Source organism: Schistocerca serialis, chromosome 6 (genome assembly GCF_023864345.2).
Source record: "Schistocerca serialis cubense isolate TAMUIC-IGC-003099 chromosome 6, iqSchSeri2.2, whole genome shotgun sequence".
Lineage (NCBI taxonomy): Eukaryota > Metazoa > Arthropoda > Insecta > Orthoptera > Acrididae > Schistocerca > Schistocerca serialis.
In genome coordinates, this window is record NC_064643.1 from 438428048 (window position 1) to 438455928 (window position 27881).

Consider the following 27881-nt stretch of genomic DNA (forward strand, 5'->3'; position numbering starts at 1 on the left):
AGTATGCTGCAGCTGGCTTTATCTTGGAAAAGTAGGCACTTCTGACAAGAGTTCTTTTGGCTTTGTAACGGGGTACACATCAGTGTTAATGTGTTCAGTTGCTTTGAAACCACTGCAAATGTGGAGGGAACCATTTGGTTTTCATAAAATTGTTAAGAGTTGCCCATTGACTAGATGTGATATGTGTGAGGACATCGTGTTTCACTAAACAGTTTTACTGTGTTTTGAGGTGTTCTTGTTTTGTTACTGGGGCTGGTCGGGTTTAGAAATGATGAAGTGTTGCAAGAGTTATTAACTGAATGTGTGCCACATAATTGTTGAGACATCATAAACCGGAGAACAGAGATCAGAAAATCCAATGCTTGATGTTCAGAGATTATCATATGATACCATAGCACATAGGATGTTGAAGTCATCTACTGTTAGAAACCTGGAAGTGATGGAAGCTTCAATTTCAGTTAAGGTTTGTGCATATACTGAAGGCACAACAAAAATCGCAACTGAACAACTGGCTTCTTATACAATTTTCTTACTGTATGTTCACCACCAAATGTGATGCAATGTTTGCTATAGAACTTCAGTCTTGCTGAAATAAGATGAAATGGCAGTGAACCAATCTATACTCAGGCTTCTTCATTTGTGGTAGACTGCCGTGCCAATATCGGCAAGAAAATTCATTAGCTGTGTATTATTAATTAAAGACAGAATTCCTGTGGTCGTGCCATAAAAGGATTCAGCTCTGACTGAAGAATGTGTTCTGCTATGTTGGTGTGCTTGGGGCTTTGTTGATGGGGTCCACTCAATATGGCCTAGCAATTTTCCTTTATGTATCTGTGTTTATAACAGTGCACACAGTTCGTTTCCTTGTATGTCCACTTAGTGCAAGGGTGCTTTCAATAACAGTGCGGCTGCTATAGTTTTTTCATTACTTGGGTGTCAGGGTCTGAACTGTGAGACCTACAAAGATGATGAACCTCATGTGTTCTAATCGTGCGTAGTGTGCCATGAATGGGAACAGTTTTGTAGAAGACATATCAGCTTCATCTAAAGATTGCTGGCTGCAGTAGACATTTCAGCAGTTTCCAGAATGAGATTTTCACTCTGCAGCGGAGTGTGCGCCGATATGAAACTTCCTGGCAGATCAAAACTGTGTGCCGGACCGGGACTCAAACTCGGGACCTTTGCCTTTCGTGGGCAAGTGCTCTACCAACTGAGCTACCCAAGCACGACTCCCACCCTTTCCTCACAGCTTTACTTCTGCCAGTACCTCGTCTCCTACTTTCTGGCAGAAGTAAAGCTGTGGGGACGGGGCGTGAGTCGTGCTTGGGTAGCTCAGTTCGTAGAGCACTTGCCTGCGAAAGGCAAAGGTCCCGAGTTTAAGTCTCGGTCCGGCACACAGTTTTAATCTGCCAGGAAGTTTCATTTCAGAAGTTTCTTAAATTTGCTAACACTTCCTTGGTGCAGTTTGCTAGTTCAGGTGGTTTTGAACAAAATTCTTTATTTGGTGCATACCTAATTATTATGTCTTGTACAAATGATCAAGCATAGGATAGTTTGCATCTCTCATTTTCACACTTGAACTGACATTGTTAATAGACTTTCTCAGGATAGTTTACATCTGTCTTCAAGAATCTGCCAGTTAAGTTTCTTCAACATCTCTGTAAGCCTCTCCCAAGTGTCAGACACATCCTTTCCTGTATACATTCAACACCCCCATTAGTCCAATTTGGTACCATACCCACACACTCAAGCAGTATTACACACACACACACACACACACACACACACACACACACACACACACACACACACACACAAATCATTTCTGCCCTTTTTATTGCTCATGAAAACCACACATTGCATGTTGTACCACCATACAGACCTTCAGAGGTGGTGGTCCAGATTGCCCTAAACACCAGTACCTCTTATACCCAGTAGCATGTCCTCTTGCACTGAGGCATGCCTGTATTCATTATGGCATACTATCCACAAGTTCATCAAGGCACTGTTGGTCCAGATTGTCCCACAGCGATATGATGTAGCTCACTCAGTGTGGTTGGTGAGTCATGTCATCCATAAACAGCCCTTTTAATCTATCCCAGGCATGTCTGGAGAACATGCTGGCCACTCGAGTGAAGAAAACATGAAGCCAATCCCGAGTGGTCCATTCGGCACATTGTTGGGCCTATCTGTACCATGCTGCATGGTGTTGTGGTTGTGAAGATGGACCTCGCCATGGACGTTGGAAGTGAAGTTGCACATCATGCAATCTATTGTGCACAGTTTGAGTTGTAACATAATGTCCTGTGACGGCATGAAAAGCATTATTCAATATGGTGGCTTTGCTGTTCGGGTTCCTACGAGCCATAATCTATAGGTAGCAGTCATCCACTGCAGCAGAAGCCCTTGGGTGGGCTGAGTGAGGTGTCGACATTTCCTGTCTATATGTATCTCCTCCATGTCTGAACAAGATCGCCCTGGTTCATTCTGAGACACCTAGACACTTCCCTTGTTGAGAGCTCTTCCTGGCACAGAGTAACAATGCGGACATGATCGAACCACGGTACTGACTGTCTAGGCATGGTTGAACTACAGACAACACAAGCAGTGTACCTCCTTCCTGGTGGAATGACTGGAACTGAATGGCTGTCGGGCCCCCTCCACCTAATAGGCACTACTCATGCATTGTTGTTTACATCTTTGGGTGCGTTTAGTGACATCTGAACAGTCAAAGGGACTGTGTCTGTGATAAAATATCCAGTCAATGTCTATTATTCAGGAGTTCTGGGAAGCAGGGTGATGCAAAGCTTTTTTTGATGTGTGTAGTATGTGTCGCTTGCACAATTGACTTGTACAAGACTCCTTTGTAAACTGAATGCGTTTCCTCAGTAGTCTACTAATAAATCGAAGTCTGCCACCTGCTACACCTACGATAATCGTGTGATCATTCCATTTCATATCCATACAAAGTGTTACACCCAGTTATTTGTATCAGTTGAATGAGTCCAGCTGTGACTCATTGATATTACAGTTGTAGGATACTTTCCTTTTATGTAGTGCACAATTTTACATTTGTGAACATTCAAAGCAAGTAGCCAGTCATTGTACTGGTCTGAAATCTTATCAAGGTCTGACTGAATATTTATGCAGCTTGTTTCAGATAGTTAGTGAAAGTGAAACACACAAATTCCAAGCTGTACAGTGGGCCATAAAGTAATGGCAGTTCCAATGTTATCCTACAGAAGCAAAAGCTGGGTTACCACAAAGGAAAGAAAATAAAATGCAAACAGCAGAGATGAGGTTTCTAAAAAAGACAAAAGGCTGCACAAGAAAAGAGATGACTAGAAACAAAGGTATTAGAACAGAATTAAATATTTTCAGCATGAATGAAAAAATTCAAAAAGGTCGTAAATATTGAAAATAACACCTCATGAGAATTCCACATCACAGAATTCCTCTGAAGATCCTGAACTAAAAGCTGAATGGGAAATGAGATATTGGAAGACCTAGAAAAAGATGGGAATGATTTTGTTTGTGAGTTCAGAACAGGCAACAGCCTAATCCTTGAAAGAAAGACGATGATGTTTCAGATGGTACTTTGTTATAGATAACTACATCATCTGTGAAAAGTCTGAGGTTACAGTTACTGTTGTCCACAAGATTATTAGTATAAAACATGACTAGCAAGGGTCCTGACCCACTTCTGTGGGCATGCCTGAAGTTTCTTTTACATCTGTTAATGACACTCCATCTGAGATAGCTTTAGATGCAGCCTTCCTACAAAAAAAATAGTCAGTCCAGTTACAAATTTCCCTTTATACCCTATACAATCATACGCTTGACAATAGGTGTAACTGTGGTTCTGAGTCAAATGCTTTTTGGAAATTGAGTTATACTGCATCTATGTGAGTGCCTTGATCCTAGGCTTGCAGTACTTTGTGTGTGAAAAGTGCTAGTTTGGTCACACATGATATTTTTGAAATTCATTCCAGTTCATGTGCAGAAGGTCATTCTGTTAGAGATACCCCATTATGTTTAAGCTCAGAATATGTTCTGAGATTCTAAAAGTAATTGATGTAAAGGATGTTGGATGGCAGTTTTATGGACCATATCTCCTACTCTTCTTGATAGATGGGTATGACCTGCATTCTTCCAGCTACTGGATGTGGACCAGATGAGGTGATGTGGTTCACACTGCACTCTCATTTGGGAGGATGACAGAACGACCCACATCAGGTCATCCTGATTTTGGTTTTCCATGATTTCCTAAATTGCTTCAGGCAAATGCTGGTATAGTTCCTTTGCAAGGGCATGGCTGTCATCGCTTCTCATCCTTCCCTAATCCAATGGAACCGTTGACTTCACTGTTTGGTCCCCTCCCCCAAATCAGTCAACCAATCAACCAACTGCACATGGTTTTTTGTTTGAGGGATCTACGATAGATTGTAGTTAAGAGGTGTTAACTCAGCTGCAGATGCAGTAGAGTGTCTGATAGGGGTGCCATCAAGCCCTGGAGGTTTTTGCAGTTTGAATGGTTTCAGCTGTTTCTCACTGCTCATTTTCCTCACTTTGTCATTCTTACTTTGGTAATAATTTTTGCCATAAGTGCCTCTGTTCAGTCATATCAGTAATGATATTGACATCGTCAAAGAGGTCAGGTTTTTCTGTTGCTATTAGATCTAATATTTTTCCACCCTGATAGTGGTTCCAAACTATCTGTTGTAAGTAGTTGTCAGAGAAGGTGTTTTATTATTACTAGTCTGGAAGCAAAGCTACAGACATCTGTAGTAAGAATTCTAGTCTCCACCTTCTGGCTGCAATGTTGTGAATGGTGCAGTGGTTGCTGCGTTGGCATGATGAGCCACTGTAGTGGAGTGCTCTAGTGCAGCCTCCTTCTCTTGTTGTTCCAGGATTGCCTACAGTTGAGTATGCTGCTACTCACGTTGCTGCGATGTTTGTGCTTGTTGTGCCTGTGGTTGCTTTCGAAGTGTCTACTGTCTAAACACTCACCCTAAATTATAGCCCTCATTGCCTTTGATACACACAATTGTTGTAGCAAGTTATTTCACTACTTTGTACACAGCACAACATATAGTGATAACTTGCAGAACCAACCCATTCCTTGCCATCCATGTGCCACTTATTAACTACATAATTTATGTCCTGGCTCATCTCCACTTGATAAAGTATGTCGAATTGCACCTCTTCTCTAATCGTGACCTACCTTGGCTATTCGTCCCTGGCTAAGATTGAAAGGCACACCATGGGCTTTGAGACTGGCATGCTTGCCCGGGGGCTGAGTTTTTTAGTCGCATTTTACCAGAAGAGATCTGCCTTTTGAACAGAGGTCACTTAAATTTTGCTCAGCAGCATTATTCCTTGTCATTGACCTTCCCTTCCTATCACCACATTTTTGAGCAGGGAGTGGACACTGAACTTCATTCTAGCTTTCGCAACTTTATTTTGATACTTATTTAATCAGATGACCTGAAAAAAAGGCGACAATTACAAGTGCTAAGAAAATTTTCTGCTGTACAGCCATCTAGTTCAATTCAAATACGGTCCTTGATGGAAAGACAAATATTGCTCTACACTCGGGGACAGTGATTAACCGAAGACAGCAAGTGAAGGTAATGGCAAGAGTTCGTGAATTCTTTTATTCTTGCCACACCAGCCACCTACGATTGGCAGGCTATCATTAGGATCTTGGATATCAACAGATAAAAATATATCCCCACCAGACAGAATGAAGGGGTTCTTAAAACATCATCACTTGATACAGGAGAGGCAGTTAGTAATTATTTCTATGAAATTTCTTATGGCAATAAAGACCTTATGCTTCTGTTCCAAAAGAAACTGTAAAAAAGGGACAGCTGGATTTTAGATGAATTGTAAAGAGCAATACAACAGTCACTTGTTGATGTGGGAATTGAATAATGCCATGTCTGTCAGTAGAGCTCAAGTTGACATTGCATGGGGTATAGTGTACCAAGAGAACTCCATAGCTGGTGCTTTTTTGGAAGTTTGCCAGTTTTCCTTCCTTGTAGTGTGCCCCCCCCCCCCCCCCCCTCCCCCACAAGCATTTAGCAAATTACTCTATCGATTGTGGCTTTAACTTTGACGTGCGTATGCTTTGTTCATCTCGTCGTTAATGTACCTGGAAATGGGTTCGAAAAAGTACTTCTACAGCTGGTATAAGAGACATGTAATAATCTTTTATCAATATCTGAAGATGGTAACTGTGCTTACTGAAACTGATAACCAACAATAAAAGTTCTAGAATGAAAGTCTCACTTTGCAGTGGAGTGTGTGCTGATATGAAACTTCCTGGCAGATTAAAACCATGTGCCGGACCAAGACTAACTCAGGATTTCTGCCTTTCGTGGGCAACTGCTCTACCAGTTGAGGTACCCAAGCAAGACTCCTGACCTGTCCTCACAGCTTCAGTTGGTACGCCACTTGCCCGTGAAAGGCGAAGGTCCCGAGTTCGAGTCTTGGTCTGGCACACTGTTTTAATCTGCCAGGAAGATTCAACAATAAAAGTTGTTTACAGGTGATATTGGCTAAGTAGTTCACATTCTCCCAAGTAGCTATTATCGTATGTACAAGCAGTTTAGAGAAGACTTCAGAGAATACCAAATAAGACTTCATATGGGTTCCTACCTTACTGAAACTGATCTGTCACTCCCCGAGTTCAGAGGGTATTGTTGGCCTCCTTGACAGTCTGACACTACTTTAAGTGGCTATTCAAAAATGTTGTTGCATATATAGCTCTCTTATCTCTGTCTCTCTCTGAACTGTGCTCATAGTGCTCTGTGGCTGCATGTTACTTATACAGCAGTCATGTCGTGCAAAGCAGTTGCTCACTTTTTAGTTACAAATATGCGATGTGGTTCTGTTGGTGTAAAACTGTGTAACCATGCTAGTCAGATGTCCAGTGAGGCACTATTTGTTTGATTTATTCCTCCAGCCACACAGCTTGTCAGCTGCACTTAAGTACTGAAGTTGGAGGAAAGCGCAACAAGAACAAGCTTTAAATTTTTGAAGAGAAAGTGTATTCATTTCAGTCATACTCACAGTATTTAATGTATCTTAGTTGTGACTTCAGGGTGCTAGCCTCTACATCAGCACATGTTTGCAGTTTCTGTTCCTCCTTTTTGATGAAAGCTTTCTTGGTTTCAAGACATAAGTGTGAGAGCATTGAACATTGAGAATATTCTGAAGTGCTTAAACAAAAGGGACTGGTGCAGCTGATAGGTGCTAACTTCATAATAGGGTATCATCTATGGATCAGTTTGTTTTATCGGAAAATTTTTAATCCAGAACAACTTGTGACAATTACACTTACACAGAACTACCCAGTTTCTAACAATTCAGTTGCAGTTCCTCGGTATGAAATTTGCATTAAGGACAGTCAGCCATGGTCTCTTATGTATTTGGCATCGTTGTTCACTGATCAACAGAGTGACTATTCATTAATAAGCCAGTAGTCAAAGTAATTAGAGGAAATAGTGACGTCACGATGTGGTAGACACTGTCTTCCTGCTAAGTTGGAACAAGCAGCTTCTGTGTTTGATCTGCAGAATAATTACAATTTTAAAGACACTTGGATACAAAAAGATGATTAATGCAAGTTATATCTTTTCATAAATTTCAAAATATTTTAACATGTTAAGTTTTAGCAGTGACAAACCCAGGCAGTCGTGTTAGTTGCTCCCCTGTCTTCACAGAATAAGTTTAGAATATACATACATAGGGAATAACTGTCACACAGTTGGACAGGATCTCTATAACTCTCAAAGAAGACGTGCCCCTAAATTGAAATATCACACATATTCCAATTTTCTGGTTGTTCTATAGGCTATCCAGTGAATGCAGCAAACAGTGAAGTTTGTTTAGGGTTCCAAGATACCACTTTTTCCCCTCAGAAATCAGTATAAGAGGAAATACTTCTATGTACCTGGTCCAGTCAGAATAAATGGTAGCAGTAAAATAAAAATTTTATCCATTATGGATGTAGAAAACAGCGATTGTGACTAATAAAGGTTTTCAGAAATAACTGACCACTTGCCTTTTATGATCCCTTAATTTTCATTTATCATGTCTGGTTTCAAATCATTGTCTCATGGTACACACTTTTATTAAAGTTTTAGTAGCATTGTAAGGTGTGTGTAGCTCTGGCAAGACAGAAAAAAAAGTAACAAGTTAAGCGTAAGATGTGATGAGTTAATAGGAGTTACTACCATGCCACAGACACAAGACCCCCCCCCCCCCCCCCCTGCTATGCTACAGACATTCATTGAAAGTATGTACTGTCTGAAAATAGCTTGGTAGGCAGTTTGAAACTAGTCCTTGTAAATAAAAATTGAAGCAGCACAAAGGGCAATTCTTTGCATTTACCTCTGAAAAATATAAAACAGTGTCAGTGTTACATATGTAGCAACCAAATAGGCTAATGTGGAAACAGCTGAATACAGCAACCAGTTATGTTCACTAATATCATTCTTTAGAGACAGTTATAGAAAGGTGACAAAGAGAATGGCTGTAAATGGTACACTGGCAGCACAGCTAATCTCAAAATTTTGTGAGCACACAAATGTTATGTCTAAACTCGTGATGGAAGATGTAATGCCTACTTACACTGGTTTTGTGTTTCAGATATCTATATTTTTTATATTCTGTTGTGAAATAACTTTCTATCTCTTTAGGTTTTAACCTCAGTTTTACTATAGTATTCTATTTTCATTTTTATTTTATTTCCTGTATTAGAGCAGTTTTAATTATCTCAGGGAAGCCTGTAATGCTGTAACGTAAAGAGTCCTGTAAGCAGTAACACACACACACACACACACACACACACACACACACACACACACACACACACACACACACACAAAGCAGCCAGAGATAAGTCTTTTTGAAGTGCATATCTGCTACTCCTCATCTCTGCTATATTGAGAGTAGCAACTGTTCTTTTCTTAATATTGTCCTGTTTTTTTATGCTTCCATTATAGTGTTGGCTTTGTTTTCTTGGTGGATTGAGAAGCTTTCCCCCTCCTCAGCAGTGCTAGTTTGTGCCGAGACATTGAGCTGTTCCTTGGAAGACATTCAGTATCTCACCCCCTTCTATAACAGATTGCAAAATTTCATCTTTATTTCCTTAAGAAGTAAAAAACCTATAGGAAACACCTCATGAATTATTACTATTTAAGTTGCAGAAGAAGCTGATACACACAGCTTCCTCAGTCCTTTATCTGAAAAATTTGTCTTGAATGATTCAATATACTGTTGTTGAAACCTCCATAGTTTCGCTCATCACTTAGCTGTTCTCTTCAGTAATGGATATGTTATCAGCCATCCCATCTATTAGCTGCCCATCATTTAGATGAGCTTGAATATACTTTTTTTCCCAGTAAACAGTATTGTCATTCAGTGATTGCTTTAGCAGAAAGTACATATTTAGGGAGAAATCTGTACACAGGACAGCACTCAGTTTTAAGACACATGTGTCCTCGTGTGCATGCTTGAGCCTGCCTGCCTTTAGTGAACAGAGACAGATAAAATTTCAATGAGTGCTGTATTCTTTGTGCAGTTGGCATTGTACATAATTTGTTATTATTTAATTCACCTGAATTGATAATTTTTCTTCTTCTTCTTCTTCTTCTTCTTCTTCCATGTAAGGCTAGCAACTTCGTGAACATAGCATCACTATGTTCTTGAGTTACATACAGAAGTTACAGCAAGACCACGTTCTTGCCAGTTATGTAATTGTGACCTGCAAACAAGACTGTAAGATTGGTTTTGTTGCACCTTGGTTACCTTATGTATCCACCATCTTAGTTAACATTACCTTTATTTCTTTATTTTGCAGATGACAAGACTGGAATGTTAATTTGTCCATGTGACTGTTTAGGGGCACTAGGACTGATTCATATTAGTTGCCTTGAAAAATGGCTGTCAACTTCAAACACAGATAAATGTGAAATATGCCAATTTAGATTCAAAATTGTACGGAAACCTGGTTCATTTTTGCAGGTGAGCAATATTTTGTGTCATCAGGTACTTTGAATGTGATAGTTTTAGCACAGACAACAAAAGGTACTGTTTTACATGCTCAGTAATCATTATGTGAGGCCAACATAATCTGAATGATAGCTTAAAAGTTCTACTCTTTGATAGGGAAGGGTGTAACAGCTTTACAAAAATAAATTAGATAAAAATTAGTTTCTGTTTTTTGGCACTTTTAACAAGGAACCCATTCTGGAGTTAAAGGGTAGAGGAGAAATCAAAGAACGTGGGAGAGATGACAAAACTGATAAAAACAAATTGTCCTATAATAAATGTGCATCCACTGAGGGTATAAAATTTAACAGTTTTTAACTGCACTGAGACAGGTAGACTTGCAGTTAGGGAAATTTTGGAGTGCAAACAGCAGCAACAGATTGCAAGAGTTGGGAACAGGAGTAATAAATAAGTGGTAGCAGATTTTGGAATATCTGGTAGCAGATTTTAGAATATCTGTTACAAACATAATCTAACTGTACACTTCACATGAGGATGTTGTGAGCCGTGGAATAGGCAGGATCCCTTAGATCACTTGCAGTGACCCTTTTGTAGAGCATCAAACTAGGCTGCATGTCCAGTAATGATGTACTGTGTCAGTGTAAATGTATCCATCTGGTCACTAATGTATTACTATTTATAAGTGTAGGTTACATTACAGAAAATCTGAAATTTCTATTCCAGTGGTTGAAGAGCAATGACAAAATGGGAGCAAAAACAGTGTTGGGGGATCTCCTGTGTCTTGCTTTACTTACACCATTAAGTCTTGCCTCCGTCTATATATGCAGTTTTGGCGCCTTTATATATATGAGCCATGGAGCATGGGAAGGGGTAGGTCTTGCTGTGGTTGGTTGTTTCCTGCTGATGGTATTCCTCCTGTGGTGTGGCGTGACAGCAAGGTATGTGAATCTTTGTGGCAGTTGATGCAAGACTTCTGTAGTAGATATAATTATTGTATATTCTACTTGTACTATTAATTTCCTTTTTTTCTTGAATGTCATGCCAGTGGTGAATTAGAAGTAAAGCAGATGACCTGCTGATAAATCTCAACTATATTACATTATACATATCTCAGAACATAAGTTATGTTAAAGAAGATATGGTTGCACCTCCTGTAATTGGTTATATCCAATAGGATTTTTATGCAAAGCATTATTGACAGATGGTGCCAGTCGCCATTTATGCCACATCTCATGTTTGTCAAAAGTATTGATATTTAAACATTGCACAGTTAAAGTACTTGAGAACTGTACAGGAATGTTCGAATGTGCATCTAAGTAATAAATAATTATGACAATGATGAGCCAATAATGGCAAAAAGCCAAAATGAGCTCACCATGTAACTTTTATCGCCAGCTGCTGTGGCTGAGCGGTTCTAGGCATTTCAGTCCGGATCCACGCTGCTGCTACAGTCGCAGGTTCGAATCCTGCCTTGCGCATGGATGTGCGTGCTAACCGTAGGTTAGTTAGGTTTAAGTAGTTCTAAGTTTAGGGGACTAATGGCCTCAGATGTTAAGTCCCATAGTGCTTAGAGACATTTGAACCATAACTTTTATCACTAAGAGTAAATATATAAATAGTGCGGCAAAAAACTTGTTTTTAAAGCAAAATAAAGAATTTTTGCTGCACTAGGTAATGTGACAAACTTGGCTCATCAGGAAAAGTGAAGTTCATCCTGTGGTTTTTTGTGAGTATTATTGTCCTCGTAGGTAACAATGTTAATGAAACCAATGTGGTCCTACTTCCCAATTAGGCTACAGAGAAGCAGTAGTTCAGTCACATATATCTTCATAATTCTTCCTGTAGAGGAACAACACAGTGAGAGAAAATTAGTAATGGTCTGTCAAATCATGACAAAACAGATATTAATACTGAAAGGAATTTAGGAAGTCATATTCCAATATAGTAAACATAAGACTGAAACAGTGGACCACTTGCAAACAGGAGTTTTGGACCAGTAAGTAAATAGTTTATTTGTTGTTGTCCTCAGTCAGAAGACCGGTTTGATGCTGCTGTCCATTCTAGTCAATCGTATGCAAGCCTCTTCATCTCCAAATAACTGGTGTGACCTACGTTCATTTCAACCTGCTTATTGTATTCATCCGTTAGTCTCCTTCTGCTTGAATTCATTGATGCCTCAGTCTCCTAAAACTGATTGCTTCTTTTGGTCAGGTTAAGCCATAAATTTCTTGTTTCCTCAATTCAATTCAATACCTTCTCATTAATTATGCACCCTACCCATCTAATCTTTCCTATTGCTTCTGTAGCACAACATTTCACAAGCTTCTGTTCTCTGAACTGCTTATTATTCATGTTTCACTTCTGTACAAAGTGACTCTCCAGAAAAGACTGTGTAACACTTAAATTGATAATAGATGTTAATAAATTCCTCATTTTCATAAATGAGTTCCTTGCTGTAGCCAGTCTTCATTTCACATACTCTCTATTTTGGCCATTTTCAGAATTTTGCTGCCCAAATAACAAACCTTATTTACTTCTGTTAGTGTTTCACTTCCTAAGCTAATTCATTCGGTGACCTGATGCAGACTATATTATGTTACAGCTGTTTAACCTTTGTTGATGTTAAGCTGATATCTGTTACACTATTCATTGTGTTCAACTGCTCTTCCAATCCTTTTTTGCGTCTGCCAGAATTACAACGTTGTCAGAAAATGTCAGTTTTTATATCTTCTCCCAGAACTTTTTCTTTCCAAAGCTCTCCTCTGTTTCCTTCACAGCTTGCTCAATTCACAGATTGAATGACATCAGGGATAGGCTTCAACCCTGTCTCACTCCCTTCTCTACTACTGCTTCCCTTTAACAACTTGCAGACTGATTTCTGTATGAGTTATTAACAACCTTTTCCTCCCTGTATTTTGCCTCTTAACACCTTAAAAATCGCAATGCATGTAGTCCAGTCAGTATAGTCAAATGATTTTTCTAAATAGGCAACTGCTTAATCATGGGTTTGTCAACTTCCTATGATAATTGCTTGCCTTGCATGTTCCTACATTTCTCCAGAACCCAGATAGGTACTCCCTTAGGTTGGTTTCTACCAGTTTTTCATTCTTTTATAAATAATTTGTCGGAAATTTGTGACAGTGACCTAAGAAACTGATAGTTCCGGACTGTTACAAAAACTATACGTACTATAACTTTTTGTACTGTAACGGTCTGACGACACATTACACAGACTAAATAACGTCCCACTCAGCAAAGAAAAATACAAAAAAGAATTACAAACAATACAACTCATAGCCTCAAACAATGGTTAAAACAGATATTTTACAAAAACTCGACCAAAAAATTAAAATGCAAATAAAGAAACATGAAAACAACTAGAGAACACAAATACCAAAGGACCCCACACACACCACAGCCCACATGGGAACACAAAACAGCAACACTCATGACATGAGTAACAGAAAAAAATGGAACACTCTTAAATACAAACACAAAGCAACACACAAGATAGCAAATATATTAGAGAAACAGGGTTTTACACATAGCTTACAGAACAAGAAACACATTCCAAGCTTACAGAACAAGAAACACAGTCCAATCACATTTACAACAGACAAACCAGATAAATACCAATGAGGGGTTGTATACCAGCTAGAGTGCCCGAATGTAAATCACTGTATTTGGGGATGACAAGCAGGAACTTCAAAACTAAATATAAAGAACATATAAGAAGACGGAAATATGAAAATAGCCTTCTACCTTCACTGAACACCTGATAAAACATAGACACAAACCATCCAACATGGAATGTGAAATGGCAGCTATCAGAGTGAATAATCACAACAAAAAGCTCCTGACACTGCAACGAAACTTTCACATTAAAGAACCATTGCAATGGAAAAGGCACTCAGTGACCAAATCCATATAAACAATAACTCTGATCATGCTAGCCACCAAAACAATAACAGAGATCCTAAATGTAACCAGAAATATATATATATATATATATATATATATATATATATATAGTTATAATAGAGGGAAACATTCCACGTAGGAAATATATATCTAAAAACAAAGATGATGTGACTTACCAAATGAAAGTGCTGGCAGGTCGACAGACACACAAACAAACACAAACATACACACAAAATTCAAGCTTTCGCAACAAACTGTTGCCTCATCAGGAAAGAGGGAAGGAGAGGGAAAGACGAAAGGATGTGGGTTTTAAGGGAGAGGGTAAGGAGTCATTCCAATCCCGGGAGCGGAAAGACTTACCTTAGGGGGAAAAAAGGACGGGTATACACTCGCACAAACACACATATCCATCCACACATATACAGACACAAGCAGACATATTTAAAGACAAAGAGTTTGGGCAGAGATGTCAGTCGAGGCAGAAGTGCAGAGGCAAAGATGTTGTTGAATGACAGGTGAGGTATGAGTGGCGGCAACTTGAAATTAGCGGAGATTGAGGCCTGGTGGATAACGGGAAGAGAGGATATATTGAAGAGCAAGTTCCCATCTCCGGAGTTCGGATAGGTTGGTGTTAGTGGGAAGTATCCAGATAACCCGGACGGTGTAACACTGTGCCAAGATGTGCTGGCCGTGCACCAAGGCATGTTTAGCCACAGGGTGATCCTCATTACCAACAAACACTGTCTGCCTGTGTCCATTCATGCGAATGGACAGTTTGTTGCTGGTCATTCCCACATAGAATGCGTCACAGTGTAGGCAGGTCAGTTGGTAGATCACGTGGGTGCTTTCACACGTGGCTCTGCCTTTGATCGTGTACACCTTCCGGGTTACAGGACTGGAGTAGGTGGTGGTGGGAGGGTGCATGGGACAGGTTTTACACCGGGGGCGGTTACAAGGGTAGGAGCCAGAGGGTAGGGAAGGTGGTTTGGGGATTTCATAGGGATGAACTAAGAGGTTACGAAGGTTAGGTGGACGGCGGAAAGACACTCTTGGTGGAGTGGGGAGGATTTCATGAAGGATGGATCTCATTTCTGGGCAGGATTTTAGGAAGTTGTATCCCTGCTGGAGAGCCACATTCAGAATCTGATCCAGTCCCGGAAAGTATCCTGTCACAAGTGGGGCACTTTTGTGGTTCTTCTGTGGGAGGTTCTGGGTTTGAGAGGATGAGGAAGTTGCTCTGGTTATTTGCTTCTGTACCAGGTCGGGAGGGTAGTTGCGGGATGCGAAAGCTGTTGTCAGGTTGTTGGTGTAATGCTTCAGGGATTCCGGACTGGAGCAGATTCGTTTGCCACGAAGACCTAGGCTGTAGGGAAGGGACCTTTGATGTGGAATGGGTGGCAGCTGTCGTAATGGAGGTACTGTTGCTTGTTGGTGGGTTTGATGTGGACGGACGTGTGAAGTTGGCCATTGGACAGGTGGAGGTCAACATCAAGGAAAGTGGCATGGGATTTGGAGTAGGACCAGGTGAATCTGATGGAACCAAAGGAGTTGAGGTTGGAGAGGAAATTCTGGAGTTCTTCTTCACTGTGAGTCCAGATCATGAAGATGTCATCAATAAATCTGTACCAAACTTTGGGTTGGCAGGCCTGGGTAACCAAGAAGGCTTCCTCTAAGCGACCCATGAATAGGTTGGCGTACGAAGGGGCCATCCTGGTACCCATGGCTGTTCCCTTTAATTGCTGGTATGTCTGGCCTTCAAAAGTGAAGAAGTTGTGGGTCAGGATGAAGCTGGCTAAGGTAATGAGGAAAGAGGTTTTAGGTAGGGTGGCAGGTGATCGGCGTGAAAGGAAGTGCTCCATCGCAGCGAGAACCATCCTTCATCAAAGACACCAACCACTTTCTCGAACGCCTGGAATCCTTACCCAATCCGTTACCCCCAGAAACCATCCTTGTAACCATTGATGCCACTTCCTTATACACAAATATCCCGCACGTCCAGGGCCTCGCTGCGATGGAGCACTTCCTTTCACGCCCAACAGTTTCTACCAAAGTAATTTCAGACTTCAAGAACTTTACAAAAAGCCTATTGAGAACAATATTTGGTTTTGTTTTATAGACGAAAGATGGACTTGTGTGCCAGCACTGCTGCAATATTTGTCGCAGTCAGACATTGCGAACTGCATTTGCAGAAACTAGACCCACAGTGTCTGCTTATTTTCTAAAATAGGATCATTTCTTAGTATAACTTTCCAGTCTAAGTGGACAAAGTGAAGTATGAAAGAGTACCATACTCACCAAAGTTCATTATGGTCTCAAAGTGTGTGATGCAAAATATCAAAAACACACAGCTGTGAATTGGAAAGTTGTTAAATTTCCCAGTTATTTTAAAATTACACTATATATATTTTGCTGCAGTCATAGTACAAATATAATTACAGACATCAGTCCCAAATACATTGAGAAGAATGTGCCTTTGTGTGACACTGAAAACATTGGGCCATGACCCAAAGCTCGCAAACTATACATCTAAGAATATAGTCTTTGTAAGTATCCTTCAGACAACTCGGGTGGCAGTGATGAACCTGGTTCATGAATGGATATGGTTCTTGTTGCTGATGAGACAGCTCAACAGAAATAGATCCAACCACATGAGGCCCACTTGGCGTACTTAAAATGACAGCAGGGTCCCATTCCACAAACATAAGTGTACATAATCATCGCGTTATTACTTCATTTTTGTCCAAATAAAGGGACATCTGCTTTCATTATTAACATATGTGACAGTGTTTTTGTGTAATCTTTTCCTTTCATGCTGAATTAACTCTTCGAGTCCCAACAATATGAAAGACAATATAATTTTAAAATTTTTTATGACATTAAATACTACCATAATAATAAGCAATGATTATAAGAAGAAATATGCAAAAAGTAAACTAATTTTGAGGAGGTGGTTTGGCCACTGGAATGTACAATTTTCAACCACGAGCATGTCGTGTTATATTTGAAAGCAAATTCATATTTTCCATGGACACAATCCCCATCTCGAAATTTCTGTGAGCTCATAATTCCTAAAACAACTCAAGTCTTAATAACAAGAAAAAATGGGCATAAAATTTAATAAATGTTGTGTAAGGGTCTATGGGTTGCACGCAGCCGTACGGTACGTAAGGAGTGCTCACCAGCCGACCCGTCTGGAATGCAGACAATTTGCTTGGTCAGTACATGCGTATCCAGCCGCAGTGTGAGGTGACACAGAGTACACCACTGGCCGACGTGCACGGTATTAACTAGCATGGCCTCGGGTGCGAATATCTCTCTTTTCTTAGAGCACCATAGAGCCTTTCGATATGACCGTAATTAGGGTGTCAGACACACTGATGATGGGTGCATGTAGCGTGTGTGTTTTATAACCTGCCTTTGTCAATAAAACTGTTTAAACTTACTTCTCATGTTTGCATATTGCTGTACCTCGAGGACCTACCACCTTACAAATCCTGACAAAACATTCGTGTAATCATCAACTGGGGAATAACACAAACAACCCCCTTATAGTTGTATACTGCTCCAGTGGTTTCATTTCAAAGCAACTCATAAAAACAGTAGTCAAACTCAGATTTATGTTGCAATAACTTTAGATATACTTACATATCACTGTCAGTGATCTCAGTATGGCCACTATAAAAAGTCAAACATGCCACAATCTCCTATAATTGTGTAGCACAGTTACTGCACTGACTGTTGGTTTGAATGCTGTGAGTGCTACAATGCACAACATTCCTAAAAGTATCTCGGTGTACCTTAAGATGTATTTGTCTTGCAACAACAGCAGCTGTTGTTGTTTCATGCTAAAGGCACTGATACTTCAAAACAAAATTAATAAACTGGCAGTTTCAGGCAAAAATCACTGGTACACAAAGTGTTAATTTTCAAGTGAATGGATCTTGCTTCGGAAAAGATGCATGCAATGTATTTGATTTAGTGTTCTACATTAATATTAGTGGTTCACGTTTTAAGTAAATTCCATGATTATTTCATGTGTCAAATTACTCACACAGTATGGTTTATAGTCATCTCCATCTTGTTAAAAGAACCTATCTAAATGCAAGCTGCCACTAAACTAACACTGCAAGAATGACATCGCGGAACCACTAAAAGCTGCTGTCATCACAAGTCTTTGTGCTCAGTGCCGATTGTTGTGACCCCACAAACCTAGAGCCTGCTAAAGAGGTAGACAGAAGATCTTGATTTGATCCAGCCACCTGCTTGCTGGTCTTCCCTTTGGTCTCTTGTCCTTGATCTTCTCTTCCAAGATTATTTTAAAGAGTTCTCTCCATCTTATATCACAGTATGGCCAGAGAACTGGAGAATTTTGTTGTTGACATGAAGAGATAATTGCTGGAGATATTGAGTTGTTGAATAATGTACACATTTAGCCTTCGTTCGTTCCATTTTATGCGCAACTTTCTGCACCAGCACCAAAGCTGAAATGCAGAAATGCACTAGTATGCTGCTTGTCTCAGGCCTTAAGGGTCCATGTTTTGCAACCATTAAAGAAGGCAGAAAACAGTCGTTTCAACAAGCTGCATCTTTGTGGTGTCAGTTATCAATCTGCTCTGCCAGGTCTTGGCGAGTTTCTTCATAGCCACTCAATGCAGCATGATCCATCTTCATAGCTTCTCATGTCTCAGATTGTTGATCGAAAGGAAGGTGACAGAATGCAAGATTTCTTGTTCCTTCAATCAGCCTGTGAGTTGAACCTGTGCACTTGTCAGCCAGTCATCATGAGTCTGGATTTACTGAGATTGATGACTAAGCCATGTGATATACTAATGTCATTTACTTTTGCTAGTAGCACAGCAAGTTCATGTTTGCTGCTGGCTAAAAGCGTGGTGTCATCAGCAAACTGGAGTGTGTTAAATTTTACCACAGATTGAGATGGCTTTAGTCGAACCATCAAGATCATTCTTAATGACATGTTCTTCATAGATGTTGTACACTTTGTGGGAACAGAACACAACCCCCTCTGACAACTTTTGGTACACTAAAGAAATCAGACTTGCCAGGACTTGGCTCCACAGCTGTTAAATGATTATTGTACAGAATTCTGATCAGTGCTGTCAAATGTGATGGGACACAAACTCTGCAAGCATCTGCCACAACTTTTCCCCGATAACACAGTCAAAGGCTTTCCTATATTCAAGGAAGCAGATGGAAGACAGGATCTCAGAATTCTTGCAATTTTTCATTTTTCATATTTTGAGAATCTGTGCAAGAGTTCCTTTTCCTGCTACGAAACCTGGATGTCCTGAGGGTATATGATATTGAATGTATGGCTTCAAATGCTGGTTCAAGAGTCAGAGCAAAATTTTACTTGTATGGGTTGTGGGAGCAATAGTTAGTTAGTGGAGCAGTGCCTCATTCCACCTTGCTTGTGTAACGGGATGAAGAGACTTCAACAAGTATTGTGACCACTTCCTATTTTCCTATCTTCATGTACACGATGAATGCAGCACACCACCACCTTCCTGCCGCATTTCTTCAATCGTCTCCTCAGACATACTGTCTTCGAGCAGAGGCTTTATAGCCCTTCAGATGTTGAATTGTTTATTTTGCTGCACAAGATTGTAGTTTCTGGTGTAAGTTACTCAACTATTTGATGGTCCACTTTTAATTCCATAATAAAACTTTTCATGCTACTGTTTCCACTTCACAACGGTGTCTTCCATGTCTCTGATAGGATTGCCATTTTCATAGTTTACCACCACCCCACAAGGATTAAATTCAGCTACTGTAAAATGTTTGTGTATTTATCAACAACCAGTTTAGGCCAACAATCTCCAAATTCTGAACATAATTACGTCAGGGTAAAGGAATGTTCCTTGACATGCAGCACATAATGAATTGCAAAAACTCTCTTGTACACACACACACACACACACACACACACACACACACAAAGGTGGTCCATTGATTGTGACCAGACCAAATATCTCATGAAATAAGCGTCAAACGAAAAAACTACAATGAATGAAACTTGTTTAGCTTGAAAGGGGAAACCAGATGGCGCTGTGGTTGGCCTGCTAGATGGTGCTGCCATAGGTCAAACGGACGTAAATCGGGTTTTTTAAAATAGGAACCCCCATTTTTATTACATATTCATGTAGTACGTAAAGAAATGTGAATGTTTTATTTGGACCACTTTTTTCGCTTTGATAGATGGCGCTGTAATAGTCACAAACATATGGCTCACAATTTTAGACACAGTTGGTAACAGGTAGGTTTTTAAATTAAAATACAGCATGTAGGTACGTTTGAACATTTGATTTCGGTTGTTCCAATGTGATACATGTACCTTTCTGAACTTATCATTTCTGAGAACACGTGCTGTTACAGCCTGATTACCTGTAAATACCACATCAATGCAATAAATGCTCAAAATGATGTCCGTCAACCTCAATGCATTTGGCAATATGTGTAACGACATTCCTCTCAACAGCGAGTGGTTCGCCTTCCATAATGTTCGCACTTGCATTGACAATGCTCTGATGCATGTTGTCAGGGGTTGTCGGTGGATCACGATAGCAAATATCCTTAAACTTTCTCCACAGAAAGACATCTGGGGACGTCAGATCTGGTGAATGTGCGGGCCATGGAATGGTGCTTGGACAACCAATCCACCTCTCATGGAATATGCTATTCAGTACCGCTTCAACCGCACGCAAGCTATGTGCCGGACATCGATCATGATGGAAGTACATCGCCATTCTGTCATGCAGTGAAACATCTTGTAGTAACATGAGTAGAATATTATGCAGGAAATCAGCATACATTGCACCATTTAGATTGCCATCGGTAGAATGGGGGCCAATTATCCTTCCTCCCATAATGCTGCACCATACATTAACTCGCCATGGTCGCTGATGTTCCACTTGTCGCAGCTATCGTGGATTTTCCATTGCCCAATAGTGCATATTATGCAGGTTTATGTTACTGCTGTTGGTGAATGATGTTTAGTCGCTAAATAGAACGCATGCAAAAAATCTGTCATTGTCCCATAATTTCTTGTGCCCAGTGGCAGAACTGTACATGATGTTCAGATTCGTTGCCATGCAAGTCCTGGTGCACAGAAATATGGTACGGGTGCATTCGATGTTGATGTAGCATTCTCAACACAGACGTTTTGGAGATTCGTGATTCCCGCACAATTTGTCTGCTACTGAAATGCGGATTAGCCGTGACAGCAGCTAAAACACCTACTTGGGCATCATCATTTGTTGCTGGTTGTGGTTGATGTTTCACGTGTGGCTGAACACTTCCTGTTTCCTTAAATAACGAAGCTATCCGGCGAACGGTCGGGACACTTGGATGATGTTGTGCAGGATACCAAGCAGCATACATATCACATGCCCGTTAGGCATTTTGATCACAATAGCCATACATCAACACGATATCGATCTTTTTCGCAATTGGCAAATAGTCCATTTTAAGGGAACCCGGAACCTAAAAATGATGAAATTTTGGGTTTTCAGTTTATTGTGAAATAAAATACTACAGATCTTCCTCTTTAAAATGACATATTAATCTTACCTGTAGCTCAACTCCAAGTACTGAAAATATTGTTTTCAATAGTGTGCTGTAGTGGACATGTCGCAACATTGAATTTCCATGGATACATGCTCATTGAAAATATCGTTTTTCAAAACTTCCGGTCTTTCCAAAGACTTTATATTATGTTGGCAACACGATTTGATAGACAATTGTTTTGTCTGCATATTGTAGTCTTTGGATACTGTTGTTTACATTGAGCATTTGGTGGTTATTGCACGATTTGTGTTGTATTTCTATTGTGTAACTGGAACTTATCAAATATGCCTCGATTTAGTAACAGCATTTACAAGAGGAAGAAGCCTTCTCCGAGGTACACTAGTGGAACTGTGACAATTTCTCTGACCTTGGAGAAATGATTCTGAAAATAGTGAGGTTATTCATGAAGTGAAATCTACTCCTGTCTCTAACGCAAGCAAGAAGTTGCATGGATCAACTGAAAAATACTGCAGTTTGTTGGAGAATTGTAGTGAGGATAATGTGAATGAAATAATTAACATTTCATTGCTATCAAAGTTGACTGAGAGTTCAGTACTGTGTAAGGAATGTTGCAAATTGAGTATGTCAGTAAATGTCAAGCGACACATAGGACTTGCAGCAGAAATCTGTCTCCATTGTACTGGTTTTCATTACAGTGTTTCATTTTGGAACTCAGAATACATTGAAATAGGCCAAGGTGAAACTGATAGTGAGAAAAGCAAGTACTATGGTGTAAATATTAGATGTGTTTATGCTCTAAGGTCAATCGGTAAGGGATACTCTGCTGCTCCAATGTTTTGTGGTGTAATGAATCTACCACCACCACCATCGAAATTCTCAAAGTATAACTTGGTTGTTGGATCCTGTGTTGAAGATATTGCCCAGGAATCCATGAAAGAAACAGCGGTGAAGGAAGAAATTCCAAATGTTCAGAATCCTCGGGACCTGACTGTCACACTAAATGGTACGTGGCAGAAGTGCGGGCACACTTCACACAATGGGGTAATAATGGCAACAAGTGCTGATACTACAAAAGTTATAGATGTTGTAATTAAATCCAAGCACTGTAGGTGTCCTAAAAGAGTGAAGGATGAGCATGCAGAAAACTGTCGAAGGAATTACAGTGGGTCTAGTGGGGCCATGGAAGTTTTCGGTGTGAAAGACATTTTCAGTCGCTCTCTTCTGTGGTACAAGGTCAGATACCTACAGTTACTGGGTGATGGTGATTCGAAGTTGTTTGCTGCTGTATCTGAGCTGAAATCTTATGGAAATGATGTTACCATTACTAAACAGGAGTGCATAGGTCATGTTCAGAAATGTATGGGAACAAGGGTGCATCGACTGAAGACCACAATGAAAGGCCAAGTACCCAGTGATGGAAAACCTTTGGGTAGAGCTAAAAGATTGACAGACGAGGTAATCGACAGATTGCAGAGAGACTATGGACTGGCAATAAGACAAAATACTCACAGTGTTGATGCAATGGAAAAGGCTGTAATGGCACTTTACTGCCACACCTTATCGACTGACGAGGAACCTTTACATGGACTATGCCCACAGGGACCCAATTCTTGGTGCAAGTACAACAAATATCAGGGATCTGAACATGTATACAAGTGTCATCACAGTCTACCAGAAACTGTCATGAAGGCTATAAAACCAATTTTCAGAGATCTTTCTGCAACTGAACTTTTGAAGAAATGTCTCCATGGACGTACACAAAATCAAAATGAGAGTGTGAATAATGTAATTTGGACCATAATCCCAAAAAATGTTTTTGTGGAAATTCATACTCTTCATTTTGGAGTATATGATGCCATTGCTACGTACAACAATGGTAAGATTATAAAGTGCAATGTGCTGAAGAAGCTGGATGTGATGCCCGGAAAGTACATGGTGAGTGCAATGATGTTGATAGACAATGAGAAGAAATGGGATGCTGAAAGGAAAGAAAAGGAGTGTGAGAGGCAAGCCAGACAAAGAAGGAAAGGTGTGAAAAGAAGGCTAGATGGGGAGATGTCAAGTGACAGTGAAATCCCCTCTTATGGTGCTGGACTCCACTAAAATGTTAGTGAAACTTTGAAACTCGTTTTCCACAAGTCCACTTTTTTGCCATGTAAGGAACATTTTCTGCTAAACTATTAGAGACTTAAATTTTCAAGGAATGTAAACAGTGCCAATATACACCTTGTATCATAGCCTTTTTGTGATACATAATTGATAACAGATTTTATTTCAAAGATACTATGCCAAAAAATGTCAATTATTTTCAGTAACAAAATAATTAATATCTTCCCAAAAAACACCAATAAATTAAAATCCATATGGTACATGGTATTAAATATATGTAATATTATACTGTAACAGTTTCATCATTCTGGTGTTAATAGTTCATAAGAAAATGTTCCTTACATTTAACATTGGAGGTATAGGACGTTCCGGGTCCCCTTAACACAGGTAATGTATCACAAAGCAAATACCGTCCACACTGACGGAATGTTAAGCGATACACATACTTACCTGTTTGTGACTATTACAGCGCCATCTATCACAAAGCGAAAAAAGTGGACCAACTAAAACATTCGTATTTCTTTGCGTACTACACGAATATGTAATAAAAAATGGGGCTTCCTGTTTTAAAAACGCAGTTGATATCCGTTTGACCTATGGCAGTGCCATCTAGCGGGCCAACCATAGCGCCATCTGGTTTTCCCCTTTAAGCTAGACTAGTTTCGTTCTTTGTTTGATGCGTATTTCGTGAGATATTTGGCCTGGTCACTATCAATGGACACTGTGTGTGTGTGTGTGTGTGTGTGTGTGTGTGTGTGTGTGTGTGTGTGTTAGAGAGAGAGAGAGAGAGAGAGAGAGAGAGAGAGAGAGAGAGAGAGAGAGAGAGATATTTGGCCCGGTCACTATCAATGGACACACTGTGCGTGCGTGCGTGCGTGCGTGCGTGCGTGCGTGCGTGCGTGCGCACATGTTGACATTCCATTACACTATTCTGCATATAGGACACCAAAGGCATATAGTAAACTCTGTGTATATTCATTTCTAAATGTATGTAGTTAGATAAATGTATTTAAATGCACAGAAGTAGTAATAAAATGTTCACATTTTTTGTACCATAAGTAGGAATTATGAAGGGAATCCTGACGTCATTATTGCTTTTGATTTCCAGGTATCATTGGAAGCTGCTGAAGGAATGGCAGAGGAAGTATCAAACAGTTCATGTTTTGTTAACTGGAAAGAAAACTCTCAGTGAATGTATTGAAAAGCAACATGCACCAGCAAACAGAAATGCTACTCATCATGAAGATATTGAAATGAGTGTCTTCGTATGATGGATACTCTTTTGTAATGTTATTTATTTTCTGCTGCTCTATATTTTTAAATATGTATATTTTTAATTATGTATATGGGAGTTACTAATGTAACACTAGTTGTCTGTTTTGAAGCATTCCAATGTCACCAAATTTTGTTGGAGGGTGGCAGATTGTTTCAAATAGTGACATCAGGGATCCAAGAGATGTAAGAGCTCCTAAGGCAGCCATTGCGTATTGTTAAACTGAGCTCCAGTTCTTCTAATATTCTGTGCCTTGTGTTACACGGTTAACGATTTTATACATTAATATACATGTTATATTTTATGAAGTGCCTTGGCTGTTGGTATAAACAACAGCAGATCACAGTTGTGTGTTATTATAGGTGATGTCTGTTTTTAGACTGATAAATGTAAGTGAAAAGACCAGTATTAATGACAGCTTTAGAAGGTGTAAACAACTATTTTGACTCTATTTCTTTAACTTTCTAATCAGTAATTTTAAGTGCCTTTTTAACAGTACAGATTTGTCATTCCTGTCTTATGTAAGTATTATTACCAATGTTGAAGTACAAAATGTTATAAATGTCACTTACCTTCTCTAAAAAGTACTAACGATATGAACAGCCAGTAATTTTCAGAGTTACGATAAGAGCACAAAGAAGTGTAACAGTATTGCATGCAAATACTGTAATAATATTCACCCACATTATTTTTAGTTTCATCATGTTGTGATAAACGTACACAATTTTTTTTTTTTTTGTAAATCTTTGAAAGAATAGTGATTTTATGAACTATGTTGTATTTTTTTGTTGTGTATCAGCTTCAAACCTGCATTCTGTGTTGAGTGAGTGAGAATTCCCTTTGTTTCCATTTTCAGGGAATTTTTAGTCTTGTATTTCTGGAAGTTTGTGGTGCGGCAGCTGCTGCTGCTTGTTGCTTCACTTTATAAACTACACGACATAATCACTAATAAATGAAAAAGTCCATGTCTGAAACTGTGAGAAGAGTGTCTGATCTTATGTTAATGCCTCTTCCATGCATTCTTTCCTGAATCTGAAGGAAAGGACATGAAATTGTTACTCATGCTGGTGTAGTGTGGCAGTGGGAGTGGAGTACAATCTTTGATACTGGGATACGCGAAATTCCTCTCGTAGTAGTAGTAGTAGTAGTAGTAGTAACAGAAAAGTTCTCATGTTGTGTCACTGGACCTGTACCTGGACTGTCAGTGCATGTTTTTGTAGTTCACTATTACATCTCTGTATATGAGGCAATGTCCTGACTGGTTCATCATCCAGCCCAAAATTGCGAAGGATAGAAACAGGAAGTTTTGGAGAGGGTGTGGCTCTTACACTGTAGGCACCCTTTGGAAAGGGATTGTCCAAAATTCCACTCCTAAGGGAGTGAAATAAGGGATGAAAGGCTTTTTGAAAGTGTCACTATTAAGGGAATTTTGAAGCTAGAACGACAAAAATTGTTATTCGGCTTCTTGATTAGAAAATAAAAAATAAGTGTTTCAGCATTTTTGGAAATTCAAGCACTAATGTGGTAAAATTAAGGGTGACAGTTTTCTTCGAAAGTAATCACTAAAATACTTCTAAAGATTTTTAAGGCTGCATCTGACAATTGGTATTTGGTTAGAAATAAAAAATAAATGTTCCTGGACAGTCAACCCCTAAGGGAGTGCAACAGGGGATGAAAATTTTTAAGAAAATATTTTGTTACATTAAAAGATTTTTAAAGATAAAATTATGAAAATAGGCTTTTCACGTCTTGGTTAGATATGAAGAAATATTTGTTACAGGATGAAAGTTGCTAAGGAAATATCTCCACAAGAATGCAAAAGGTACAATTAACAAAATCTTTGGACTCCAGCTACCAGAATCGCTTCTTCGTCAGAAGTACATTCAGAAAAGACCAAGTTTATAAGGCCTTAATTATCACGAAAAGCTTAGGTGTTGCAATTTGTGACCAATGTAAAAAGTTGATTAAATAAAAACAAAAAAGGCTCTGCAGTCAATAGTCTATGTGAGCGAAGCAGCAGGCAGTTGCCCATTACACTTGCAACACAGATAAACTCTTAATTACAAAACTTCATTTCTCTACACTTTTTCAAAGTCGTGGAATAGAACAGGTATACGGGGGCTTTTCTGGAGGGTACTACATACAAGTAGGTATTTTGACTCCTGAAATTTGCCATTTTTGGCATTGCAACACAGTGTGTGGCCAGACATTGCTGCAACAGCTTTTTATGCCCACTAATCTTACCCATTTCTGCTTAATCTTGCCATGCAAATTTTCCAGTAAAACTCTGTAAAAAGAAAGTCTTGGTTGTGATTTGTATGTTTTTACAAACAGCCAGCCTCATATTCTCCACTGATAAAATAATTTCACTTTTTATATGCACTTATACCTCTGCCACGGTTATGAGTGGAGTTAAACTTCATAATCATAGTGGTTTCACATTGTCTGCAGTTTCATAAAATGGGTGTACTTCAGGAACACTTCACAATGATTTTAAACATGTTAGCAATTAGTTAATTTCAAGGTATAGTCGGAAGCAACCAATGTTCTTTTAAGTAATGGTTGCTTTCTTCCTGCTGATGCTGATATGTTAAAAAGAAAGAGAAAAAACTGTGTTCTGTAAGTAGCCGAATCACACATTCAGACAAAAATTTTAATTTGTGTCGTGTGAAAATTTGGAGATTGTTGTTATATTCATTGGAGTTACTGTCTCCATGCAGGGAAAAATTTTAATGTTGACAAAATTTGTTAGTGGCGAGGAACTTGTTTCATAGCACCTTACATTTTAAAAGCTGTATTCCTAGAACCGTAACATGCCTATTACATAATGAAGTTGATGACCTTCATATTATAATTCAGTTCCTCTAATTCTAGTTTTCAAATCCCATTTCTCGGATCATTTTTTGTCTGGAGACAAAAAAATTACTATCCATTATGCACTTACCATCTTTGTATATAGAATTTCATTCAAGATTGTATTTACCCATTCATATAAAACCTAGAATTTGAT

The 27881-nt window shown here is 39.4% G+C and overlaps 1 protein-coding gene across 1 annotated transcript in view; it reads left to right on the forward strand.

The window, feature by feature from the left end:
• Positions 1-25775, forward strand: part of LOC126484541 (E3 ubiquitin-protein ligase MARCHF2-like) — a 52159-nt gene extending 26384 nt beyond the window's left edge. The window contains exons 3-5 of the mRNA XM_050108089.1: positions 9872-10035; positions 10747-10961; positions 24707-25775. Of these exons, the coding sequence (XP_049964046.1) occupies positions 9872-10035; positions 10747-10961; positions 24707-24869 (542 nt within the window). The 3' untranslated portion in view covers positions 24870-25775. The remainder of the gene's footprint in view (positions 1-9871; positions 10036-10746; positions 10962-24706) is intronic.
• The last annotated feature ends 2106 nt before the right edge of the window (positions 25776-27881 follow it).